Source organism: Cordyceps militaris (assembly GCF_000225605.1).
Source record: "Cordyceps militaris CM01 unplaced genomic scaffold CCM_S00003, whole genome shotgun sequence".
Lineage (NCBI taxonomy): Eukaryota > Fungi > Ascomycota > Sordariomycetes > Hypocreales > Cordycipitaceae > Cordyceps > Cordyceps militaris.
Genome location: NW_006271971.1, coordinates 437,745 through 450,055, shown reverse-complemented (window position 1 = coordinate 450,055; position 12,311 = coordinate 437,745). Strand labels below are relative to the sequence as shown.

The 12,311-nt window shown below is 47.5% G+C and overlaps 3 protein-coding genes across 3 annotated transcripts in view; 2 read left to right on the top strand and 1 right to left on the bottom strand.

The window, feature by feature from the left end:
- The window catches only part of CCM_03742 (exo-beta-1,3-glucanase), a gene marked incomplete at both ends in the record, with an annotated part of 17,488 nt that extends 14,897 nt beyond the window's left edge, over window positions 1–2,591 (top strand). The window contains 9 exons of the mRNA XM_006668890.1: window positions 417–431; window positions 667–673; window positions 1,185–1,256; window positions 1,368–1,540; window positions 1,604–1,915; window positions 1,943–2,017; window positions 2,132–2,211; window positions 2,290–2,387; window positions 2,449–2,591. Coding sequence (XP_006668953.1) covers window positions 417–431; window positions 667–673; window positions 1,185–1,256; window positions 1,368–1,540; window positions 1,604–1,915; window positions 1,943–2,017; window positions 2,132–2,211; window positions 2,290–2,387; window positions 2,449–2,591 — 975 coding nt within the window. The remainder of the gene's footprint in view (window positions 1–416; window positions 432–666; window positions 674–1,184; window positions 1,257–1,367; window positions 1,541–1,603; window positions 1,916–1,942; window positions 2,018–2,131; window positions 2,212–2,289; window positions 2,388–2,448) is intronic.
- Window positions 2,592–5,731: 3,140 nt separating this feature from the next.
- On the bottom strand, window positions 5,732–6,223 carry CCM_03741 (Glutathione-dependent formaldehyde-activating, GFA; the record flags this gene model as incomplete). Its single annotated transcript, XM_006668889.1, has 2 exons — window positions 5,732–5,836; window positions 5,900–6,223. 2 exons carry the CDS (start codon window positions 6,221–6,223, stop codon window positions 5,732–5,734), a joined length of 429 nt encoding a protein of 142 aa, XP_006668952.1.
- A 1,678-nt stretch (window positions 6,224–7,901) lies between these two features.
- On the top strand, window positions 7,902–11,874 carry CCM_03740 (capsule-associated protein CAP1, putative; the record flags this gene model as incomplete). The annotated part of the gene is made up of 6 exons (XM_006668888.1): window positions 7,902–8,140; window positions 8,494–8,504; window positions 9,069–9,433; window positions 9,535–9,930; window positions 10,019–11,655; window positions 11,742–11,874. 6 exons carry the CDS (start codon window positions 7,902–7,904, stop codon window positions 11,872–11,874), a joined length of 2,781 nt encoding a protein of 926 aa, XP_006668951.1.
- Window positions 11,875–12,311: the final 437 nt, after the last annotated feature.

Here is a 12,311-nt window from a genome sequence, read left to right as displayed (position 1 = left end):
TTCTTACCCTATATATACCTTATTAGTCTTAATAATAATAGTAATAGTAATAATAATAATAATAATAATAATAATAATAATATAAATAGACTAATTCCTAATTAATTCTTAAAGTAATTACTAATTAATTTACTAGTAAACTATTAACCTAACTCTATTTATTATAGCTACTTACTATAATAAGATAAACCCTTTAGTATATAACTAATTCTAAACTAATTCCTAATTACCTACTAATCTATTTAATAGGCCTTTACTACTCCTTACCCCTCCCCCCTTTATTATAAGGTAAGAGTAATATATTAGAATATTAATCCCTTCTTAACTAATTTATAATTAATTCTTTATCCTACTTTAACTAGATAAGAACCTAAGCTAGGTATATATATACTAAAATACTAGGCTTTTATTAATAGCTAGCCTATACCTTAGTTACTATAAGATTAACTATAATATAAATTAATTCCTTATTTATTTCTAATTAATTACTAATTAATTATAACTTACCTTAATTAGTAATACTACCCTTACTACTATATTTAGGCTATTTATAATAATAATATTATAGCTATTTAAGAATTAGTTATAAACTAGTTTTTAATTAATTAAAATATAATTAGTTAAGAATTAATTCTTATTTAATATAAAGAATTAATTTAAAAGTAGTTTATAAGTAAAAAAAGTATTAATTAAATAAAGTAAATAAATTAAGAATAAATTCCCTTTTAAATTAATTATAAAGTAATTCCTACTATAATATAATTAATTATAAAGTAATTTCTAATATAATATAATTAATTATAAAGTAATTCCTACTATAGTATAATTAATTATAAAGTAATTTTTAATATAATATATTTATATAATTAATTATAAAGTAATTCCTACTAAATATAATTAATTATAAATTAATTTCTAGTATAGTATATTTATATAATTAATTATAAAGTAATTCTTACTATAGTATAATTAATTATAAACTAGTTATTTTAATATAAATATAGAATATTATTATACTAAGATATATAGTATATATATTAAGAATTAGTAGGGCTACCTTACCTAAGGGTTGCTACCCTTAGCTAAACTCACTAAGGTACCCTTAGGTGAGGTGTATCCACTATCGCAGGCCACATCACTATAGAATCTCATTTTTAACATGCCAACCATAAAAACTACGACAGCCGTGGGAATCTTAACCGAAAACGGCAGCGGCGGCTTCATCTCAGACCTCACCTTTAATAGCGGCAATATTAGTTAGCGCGCAGGCTCACAACAGTACACTACCCACAGCCTAACATTCAACAAGTACAACACAGCCGTACAGATGGTGTGGGACTGGGGCTAGAACTGGCAGGACATTACAGTCAAGGGCGGCTCCATCGCGTTCAACATCTCTAGTTCCGGTGGCCTGACAGGCCAGGGCATTAAAAGCGTGTCCATCATCGACTCAGAAATAACCAACGTCGAGGTCAGCGTCCTAACCAACAGCGCGGCGACGGCGCCGAACATTATCCTCAACAACACCAAGTTTACCAGCGTCAGCACAGCGGTCAAGTCAAGCGATAGAAGCACCCTTCTCTCTAGCGGCACCCATCTCTAGGCCACAGGCAAACAGTACAACGGCGACAAGGGCTCGACTAAGACAGGCAACGTCAAGGCGCCCGCGCGCAGCAAGGGCCTTAATAATGAAAACGGCAAGCTCTACGTGCGCTCTCGTCCACAGTACAAGAAGAAGTCCACAGGTGACTTCCTAATTACGACAACAGATAGCAGGTGCAAGAATAACGCCAGCGGCAATCAGGCCGGGTGCCTCAACCGCTTCCTAAGCCGTGCAGTAGAGGGTGGAAAGATTGCCTACTTCCCCGCCAACGTCTATACAGTCGGCTCGACAGTCTACATCCCAGTCGGCTCAGTTATACAGGGCTCGTCCTAGTCCTAGATTCAGGGATCGGGCTTCTTTTTTAGCGACATTACAAAGCCCAAGGTCATAGTACAGGTAGGTAAAAAGGGCGATGTTAGCACCATAGAAATTACCAAGATACTCTTCTCCATACGCGGCGCAACGGCAGGCGCCATTCTCATAGAGTAGAATGTTCACGCCAAGTCGCAAGGCGCGGCCGCCATATAGGATTCCCACTTCCACATCGGCGGCGCTCTCGGCACCGACCTTAACATAGCCACGTGCCCGCGCTTCAGCAACAAAGCCGCGTGCGTTGCCGCATCTTTACTCTTCCACGTCACGCCGCAGGCCAATAGCTACTTTAAGAATGTCTAGGCCTAGGTTAGTAATCACGACAACGACCAGAGCATCGTCAACCAGCCCAACTCGTCCATCACACAAATCTCCATATTTGCCGCGCGCAGCACGCTCATTGAGTCAAAAGGTCCGTCGTAGTTCTACAGTGGCGGCTCAGAGCACGCTATCCTGTACAATTACCTGATCAGTGGCGCCACGAGCGTCTACAGGCCACATCCAGACCGAGGCGCCATACTACCAGCTAAACCCCAGGCCCCCTAATCCCTTCCACGCCGGCGCCCACTTCCCTAACAATCCCGACTTTAGCGGCTACGAAGTTGCCGCCGTCTAGGATAATTGTTGCCATTATGCCTAGGGCCTGCTCGTAATTGACTCGACTGATGTCATGGTACACTCGGCTGGTCTCTACAGCTTCTTCAATGAGTACTACCAAGACTGTATTGATACGCAAAACTGCCAAGCGCATCCTTAAGGTCAAGGGCTCAACCGGCGTCGTCATCTTTAATCTGTTTACCGTCGCCACGGTCAATATTGCGAGCGGCATCGACGGCACCAACGTCCCACAGAAGGATAACCAGCGCGGCTTCACTACCGAGGTCAGCGTCTGGCTGCCGCTCCCCGGCTCGGACACGGTCGACATCATCTGGGTTGATACCAAAGTGTAGGATACCAAAACGGTCACTTGCTTGGCTCCATCCTGCATGTTCATTATTCCAATAAAGGGACTGGGATTGAAAACAACCATTCGCCCTAGCAACTACACGACCTCGTTCGAGTATGGCGGTATTATGCCGACCAGCGTTAACGGCTCCACAAGAACCATTTTTGTCATATCCACCACTACTATCGTCATCAAGATCCCGCCCATCGTCACGGATGGAATCGGCTACTCTAACGTCAACGTGTCGTTAGGCGCCACGCTAATTGTTATCTATACTAGTGTTCTAGTTAAGCCCGTTAGCCTAACCCTACTAGATGGCAGCGGTGGCTCCACTATTCGGACAGTACCGCTACCTCCGTGGCCACAGATCAACAGCGGTCACACAGTCCTATATACCGACCTAGCCACCAAGCCGCCTCCTTCCAGGGGAGTCAGACCTGGCTTAAGCACTACCTACTACACGCCGATCAAAACTGTCATCACTATTTCCAACGCCATGGTTATAACAGTGACATTCCTAGGGTTAAAAGGAGTTACTACCATTACCTATCCCGCTAAGACATCCATTACATTTACCACGCCAGCTATGGTCGTCGCCATAACCTATAAAGGCTCATTAACTCTCACACTTAACTTTACCTACCTAACTACCTAGGTACTTACCTTCCTAAGGCCAGCAACGGCTAAAGCTACCGTCAACTGCTCTCTTATTACGTTATAGAGGACAGGGACTAGCGCAGCGCCACTACCAGTCTACACATACTAGCCAGGGATTGTCCAGATTATTCCTAAGGGTAAGGAGCAGGAGAAGCCTAAGCCTAACAACAACGGCGTACACATACCATACAAGATGTGGTTCTTTTACCTCTATATTGGGTAGGCTAATATTCGCTCCTAGTACTTTATCTTGCCGCCTGGCATCTACAGTCCCAGTCTACCGCCAATCCATCACATTAAACTTCCACCTAGTATCACCATTAAAGGCGACCTACCTCCCTAGCCACACATCACTATTAGCCCAGACCACCAGATTACAACAGAAGAAAAGCCTAAGTATAAAAGCAAGACAGCCTTAGCCTACACCTACACCACGTATATTTCAGCCAGCACGACAACCTCGTCGACTAAGTCGTACAAGACGGTTACAGGCTGCTCTCTCAGCCTATCTAACTCGTCCATAGAGATTTTTAGCACGTAGACGCCCGCTCCGGTTGCCAACTAGTTTAAGGAGAGCTGGCTAAAGGCGCCCCTAGACCAGGCCTACAGCCAACAGGTCTTTAAAGAGCTAGAAGCACGTCTTAGCCGCAAGTAAGCCCACGGCTACAGCACTACGCTTAACGTTAAGTCAAGGCCAACGGCAGGCCCTACATACAGCGGCGCAAGCACAGCATACGGCGGCACCATCTATTCCAGCTACTAGTACACCCCAACGCCGCTAGGCCTACTACCGGCGTATCAAGACCCCAAGGACCCTAACTCAGGCGGCTATAGTACACTAACTAGAACCAGTAGTATAAGCATGAGCGACTTACCGACTACATCGCCTACAACACCACTAGAGCACGGCCCCATAAAGTGCTTCAAAGAGAGCGACTTCCCTAGCCACACAGACCTCAACTTAAGCTCCTAGTCGGACTTTGCGACCAATTTCAGTGGTCTACGCTCAGGCGATAGCGACCTCATCAGCCCCAGCGACGCTGCCATCTACTACCACGGTAGAGACAAGCACGGCGTCAACTACAACTACAAGTGCAAGTAGGTGGATAGCTACAAAGCCTTAAAGGACAAGATAAGTTTCCAATTTCCACTAGGTTCAACCAGCCTATATAAGAACATTACTACCTACTTACTTATAAGGAAAGACTATACTAAGTATAAGTAGCTTACTACTACAACATACATTCCATATATCTAAGAAAGCTAACTTTTACATCTAGGTAATAACAACGGCGTCGGTAGCGAGTGCTAGGTTAGATATCTACTATATACCTTTAAAGGCAGGCTAGGCAACAACCAACCCTTATAAAAAGTTTAATTACAGAAGTTACAGCTCTATTAAAGACCCACCAGAATATCAGAAATATTATTATATTAGATTTACTATAAAAACTTCTAGCCTAACCTATACTATTACAGACCATAGTGTGCCTCTAGAGTAGGAACAGTCATAAAAGTCAATGTTAATACAGGGAATACAAACCTATATCTAGGACGCGTTTACTACAGAGAAACTTACAATCTGATAGTATTCAGGTTCAAGTGGACTGTCATGCCTATGGATGTAGTGCGTACACGCCCCCTTGTACTTATTTCCTCGCTAAATTCTCACGGGAAAAGTCAACCAACTTAGCAAAGGGTATCAAGTCAATTCGATGGTAAAGATCAACATGGCCTGCACCGTATATCGGTAAAGATCAACATGGCCTGCACCGTATATCCAGAGGAGCTCTTTGGGCTCCGACGCCCGATGGCAGGCATCCTCGCTGATTCTCGTGAATGAGCCTGATGGCCGGCGATGAAGACGACGAACTCTGTCATGACCTCATGGCATTTTGGGACACGAGAAATTCGGGTTGCGAGGCAGGTTGGTGGGGAGTCCCCTCGGCTACCTGGCATAAATTATTATAATTTGTCAAGGCTGGATAATTATGCGACGACAACAGAAGCGCTACGAACGAGACTTGGCGACCTCAAACTCCAGATGATTCTCCATTCTCAAAAAAAAAATTCCCGTTTATTATTCTTTATTCAGCAATAGTAAAATTTAATAATTTGACCAATTTTCGTTTCTCTAATATTCTTTTGTAACTCTAAAATGTAGGGACTTGATAAGGAGGATATAGCTTTTCTTTGCCATTGACACGGCGAAGATCAATTTCGTCTAGAATATCTTCAATGCCTACAAAGGTCCGTATCTAGGAGAGGTCAAAACAGTTGCCAAAAAAATCCCGAAGCTCTGGTCGAGCATGTTCACTTACATTGACTGCATTGACAGTGCGCTCAACCTCGTGCTCAGCCTCGCTGAAGTCGATCATAATACTTGTGCCGCACTTGGGGCAAAACTTGTGTGGTTTTTTGGCATTCCCAAAACGGTACATTGTCAAATCAGCTTCTCCGCAAAGGAATTTCAAGTCTGCCACCTTGGGGTATGCTAGAAGATCGCCATTCTTGGTGCAGATGGAGCAATTGCAAGAATTGATCTTGCCGCTGCGGAGATCAGGCAGCGCGGCTGTGAACTTGACGAGGCCGCAGTGGCAGTTGCCGAAATAAGTTGTGAGATGCGGTGTGTCAAGCATTTTCATGACGGCAGGGCTGGGAAAAATTAAGGCTCTGGGATTGACTGGTATAAGCCGTTTTATACCTACAAGCCCGGCTATGACACGTGACTAAAAATTTGAGATTGGTGATTAAAACGGTTGTTTATCCTTTGTAGTCGCTAGATTGTAGTCCCCGCGAAAGACAATAGACCCGCAACATTTAAACACAGCGTGGGTTATCGTACTTGCCAAGCACGGATAGCGATCCCACTACGGTCGCATATTAGCTAAATAAGCCCTTACTATACCCTATATATTATACTAAAATACCTTATTTAAAACTACTGCAACCTCGAGTCAACTGACCGGGTCAAAGTACCGACCGACAGGACAAGACGGCAACGCAACGCCATCCTCGATCGCTTGATCCTTAATCCCTTAGTCCTTAATCCCTCATCTCTCATCCCTTGGTCCTCTGTCGTCTGGGCCGTGTCAGACGTCACCCTCATTGTGTCTATTGTGCGTTAGCGTTATTAAGTTAGTGTCCGTGCCATCATGTGCGCAGGCTTGCTGGTGCTGCATGGCAAGCATCAAGCTGAAGCTGAGATCAAACGCCAAAGCCCTGCTTCTGGTAGAGCGCCAAATCCCCCGCAAACAACGACTTGCAGGGTGTTTCCAGATGAGGGTCACCCATAGAGTCTTACCCAGACCTCCATGCCCTACCTTCCTACCCTGGAGAGACGAGTACGTATCCAGCTTTTCAACCTTGGCAGACAAGACTGATGATGAAATAAACTAATACAACCAGAGATGGATTTATATTTGCCCTCTCTTGGTTACTTGCGAAAGTTGAATTTTTTCTTCTTTCATTTTTACAAAGAGGAGCATCATTTCATTCACCACCTCATCTGAAAAAACTTGTCTTGGGACTTGGGAACGCTCCAAGATCAACCCTGATCAATTGCTAACCTGGGATTATCTGATTCTTGCGGCACTCTAGTTGGATCTAAAAAAGGCCTGGAGACTGCGATCAAGAGAGCAAAAGAGCGAGACAAAAAAAAACTGTGTTTTGCCCGAGGCAGTCCATAGTTGGCGTCCACTCGAAGCAGACAGACGGGCATGTCCTCGGCGCCACCATTCACCATTCACCATCCCAGCCTGTCCCGCCCCAAGAGCTTGCCCCGAGCCGCGTACCGCCCTTCCTTATTAGTTCCTTCTGCCGCACTTCAGTTCGAAGACCTTGACGGAGCAGTTTTGCTGCCCCTCGTACTTCTTGCTGCAATCGCAGGACGTCTTGTCACCGCAGATGGCACCATACTGCGCCTCGCTGCAGTCTTTCTGCACGCATATGAAGTCGCCGTCCCGACCCTTGTTCTCATAGTCGGGCTTGCACTTCTCCTCCGAGTAGAAGTCGGGGAACTGCTCCTGGCCCGACCAGAACCGAGTGCAGTCACACTGGTCCAGCTTCGCGGGCGTGGCCGGCGTGGCCGGCCTGGGCTTGGGCTTGTGGTTGGGGTTGCACATGGCCTCGTAGTTCTCCCGGGCGCAGCCGGCCTGCGCGCATTCCTTCTCGTTGGACACGTGCCACGCGACGGCGTCCTTGCTGGTGTCCACACGCCCCTCGGAGCAGCCGCCGAAACCGTCCATGAGGAAGGGGGTGCTGCAGTCGCAGGCCTTCTGAGCGCCGCACTGGGCGTCGAACGCCTGCGAGGTGCAGTGCAGCATGTCCTTGAAAAAGCGGTGGCAGCGGCACTCGGTCATTGCCGGCGTGGAGGGCTGGCCAGCCGCGGCCGTTGCGGTCGCGGCCGCCGCGGGGGTAGAGGTAGAGCTCGGGGCTGCTGCGTGCTCGGCGCCGGCGCGGATGGCGGGGCCGGCCGATCATAGCGCCGCGGCGGCGAGGAAGAGAAGAGTGGTCGTCGTCTTCATTTTAGAGAAAGGAATGTGGTCGAGTAACGAGAGACAGTGGGGTTTTCCGAGTGATGCGGTTGAGAAGCAATAAACAGAAAAGAATGTTCTCTAATGGGCTTTGACAGCCTATATATACATATATACATCTAAACCCGACCCGCCCGGGCAGGCGGTTTGACTCGCTACAGAGCTCAACTCATCGCGCATCAATCTCACAGCCACCGTCCCTCCTAATGCTGCCAAGTCATGACAATAACTCGTAATGACGCTTATACCCGACCTCTTGTTAATTATGCCCTAATCTTGAGTTTTCTTATTTACAGGCGAGTAACTTAGTTGTTAATTATGCCCTGATCTTGAGTTTTCCTGTTTATAGGCGAGTGACTTAGAAAGGTACAAGTTGTTAGCGTTTATAGTAGTTAGTAACTAGAGAGGCCCGAAATTTACAGGACGAATTTTGGAATTTACAGGACACCATACTAAAGACCATGTACCCTCTAACAAATTCTCCCCTCCACACCCTCCTCTTCAACCCGCATCTCATAGTTAGAGGCATTTACAGGCAACGCATAAGAGGCGCGTTAATACGGCACTTAGAGGTACTCTCAGAGGCACTCTCAAAGGCACTTTTAGAGCCCCCAGAGCGCCAGCAAAAGCGCCCTCGAAAGTACACCATGTGTATTTGCATACGCTTGGTGGTAGTCTTTCTGTTAGGACTTATAGAGAGGTATACTTCTACCTGGCTCTCCAAGTTCTGATTGGCCTGTGGCGCCCACTAAATACTGTCATAGGGACTAAGTTGTCCTGTAAATTTCATTTGTCCTGCAAATTTCGGGCATCGTAATCACGGGCGAGCCGTCCCAGTCCAGGCACACATGAAGAAAGCTGCTTTCATCAACCAGCATTCAAGGGAAGCCCGCATTGATCGACGTCATGTCCCTTCCGACGAATTGACCATCTGTCATCTCTCACCTGATTCAAGCTCCCATTCACAACAGCCCTTGGGATCGAGCGGTCAGCTCGCAATCGCTCTGTAAAATGTGGCAGTCCGACCCTTACGACCACAGAAGGGCTGTCTGGTCGACCGCCGTCGCCGCACTTGCTTCGTGGACGGCATCCAAGATCGGCACAGGCTCTTCTCAAATCCCGTCTGATATAGTCTGTTGGTCCATTCTCCCATGTCTGCTTCGATGGCGCCGCTCTGCGCCCAACCTCTTACCACTCGGCGGCCATCCTCCACTGGTCGGCGACAGCACGCGCAACATTGGTTTGATCGCTTGCGTATTCGCAGCGGGAATTGCTGTTCAATCCTTCAGCAGAGCCGAGAATCGAGCAGTCGGTCTACTGGTAAGCAGCGTTTATCGCGCTGGCATCTTGACAAGACGAGTCATCTAACCTATGCCTTAAAAAAGCCGTTGCTGAGTACTTTGCTATTCTTACTTGAACAGCGGGTTCATCCTAGGCTTTCCTTTTCTGCCAAACCGTCAGATCCCTCCCGCAATGGCCTCGCCAATACTGCCTGGGGAAATGCTATCATCTCCATGGCTACAATTTACAGCTTATCTCCTGGTTCTGCTCTCGAGCTTTTGCTCTCAGCTGCAGCCTTAATCGGCTCACTTGTTGCTTTCGGCTCCCTCCTGCCCCGCGATGTGGCAAAATCCAGGGCACTATCGCCGCTTGATTTGGAGCTCGATATCTCTTCAATTGCGCCACGTGTACTTGTAGCTCTTTTTGTCGCGTTGGGGATTCAATCCGCCTTCCTTGGACTTGTACCATGCAAAATTTCTGCTGCTGTCTTGGAGGGTGCTGCAAAGGCCGTCTTCTGGTACTCTTCACTGCGTGCTGTGAGTCTAGAGAGGAAACCAATCCCAATCGTGTGCTGACATATCATAGAGAAAGTCCATGTCGTGGATGATCGTCCCCTCTATACAGAATTTCAGCTTGTTTGCTCGTCGCAATCCGTTTCGGGAAACATTCGGAAGCAAAAACGTGCTTCATCTGCTGGGGGCGCTTCTGACTGTGTTTCACTTGACACAGTATGCACCTCGAGGAGGCCGCAGTACATCATTACTTTGGCTGCTATTTGCATTGCCTTTGGTACCGTTTACTGCCAATGAGATAGCCATATACAACGGGCAGTCCCTCATCCCCAAGTACGGTCCGGCAATGCCGCATCCCGCTGGTCAACTTGTTGAACGTTCGATCTCCGAGTTCAATAGTATGCTTAAACGGCAATCAAGTTCTCTACTTGAAGCCGAAGCAGAATATCGACGCAGATACGGTATGGAGCCTCCGCCCGGCTTCAAGCACTGGTACGAGTTCGCCGCCGCACATGACTCGCCACTCATTGATGAATTTGACTCTATTGTTCACTCTGTGTCTCCACTATGGAAACGAAGTCCCGCGCAAATTAAAAAGGCAATGAGTGAGGTACTGAAGCATGAAGATGCTGAAATCTGGCACTGCAAGATTTCCGGCCGAGACCGGCAAGTAAGATGCACTCATCCTTATCGAAGTTTTGACCGCCACACGTCGTTGCTGGTTCAAAACCTCCTTGCAAATGTAGACAGAGAAATTCCCGACGTGGAACTCCTCGTCAATCATCTTGATGAGCCAAGATCCTTATTCTCCCCTGGCACTGTTGAGGACGACCCGCTAGCCTTGCGCTCCATGTCGCATGTTTCGACCTGGGACAATATCACCAGATTCTGCCCGGTTGCCGCCGTGACCTCGAGCGAACCAAAACATGGTATACCATTTGTGAATAATGTCACGAGCATGATGGATCTCTGCCAGCATCCAGAGTATCGGGAGATGCATGGCTTGTTTCAGAGCCCAACGTCGTTTCGCCTGATAGAAGGCTTTGCACCGATTTTGTCGACGGGCTCGCCATCTACAATGCACGACATTCTATACCCGAGCGCCGCCTACATCGAGTCCGAGTTCAAGTATACTGGCTCTCATGACATTCCGTGGGATCAAAAGAGCAACAAGCTCTATTGGGCAGGGTCAACATCTGGAGCGTTCTCCGCTGAGGGCCGATGGAATCAGTATCACCGTCAAAGATTCGTGGAATTTGCACAGAACCAGAAAAGAACAGAGCATTTCTACCTCAAAAATGCCCATGGCCAGCTGAAGCGGAGGGTATCCCGATATTGGAACAGTCGACTCTATGATGTGGCTTTCACGCGCGTTTTCCAATGTGAAAGCCAGGACTGTCGGGAGCAGCGGTCCTATTTTGACATGAAGTCATGGGCGGACAAGGACGAAGCCATGCGCTTCAAGCTTGCGTTTGACATGGATGGAAACGGTATAAGCGGGCGCTACTACAAGCTATTGGCATCAAACTCGGCGCCACTCAAACAGACCCTGCTGCGGGAGTGGCATGATGACAGGCTAAAACCCTGGGTTCACTATATTCCTGTGAGCCAGGGCATGGAAGAGCTACCGGAGCTGGTGCAATATCTCACGCAAACCGAAGATGGGCGTGAGCATGCAAGGAGAATCGCCGAAAACGGCCAGAAATGGTTCATCCGGGCATTTCGCGAGATTGATATGAGTATATACTTGTACCGGCTGCTACTCGAAATAGCCCGATTGCAAGATGGCAATCGATCAGTCGGCTAATTCTTGAACCACATGCTATAGTTAGCAGCCACGAATTGGAAAGCATGTACGTCATTTCCTCAGACGTCCTGAAATGCAACGCATTCTGTGCCGGCGACTACGCAGTCGACTACCCCGCGTTTGCTCATCAGCAGACCAAGCACGTAAGATGCTGCATATAGATCGAAGGGGCGCGTTGGGAGAAGGTGGATAGGGCTGCTTCCAGTATTCATGACGGTGGTTGAACTATTCCGTAAAAGAGTGACTCCATTTGAACTGTATGACTGTATGCCCACAGCGTCCTGGTTGGCTGGGAGCCACTTCTACAAAGCCGTGGTGTGGCTGGGGCCGGAATGGGCAAAGCACCAGCCACAGAAAGCCACGAGGTAGATCCAACGTGGGGATGCAGCCGCCTTCTGGGTGGGGGGATGGTGAGCTGTGGCTAGTGGTGCCCCTCTATCGTAATCGTGGAGAAGCGCTGTGGCTTGTGCGTGGAACAAGGAGGGCTGTGGCTTGAAGCTATGACGCCATGTCTGGCTGGTACTTGGGCTCGCTACGGGGTTTACTGCAGAAGTCGACAGCCTGCCTGATAAAAATGGCCTAAAAATACAGAGGTCGA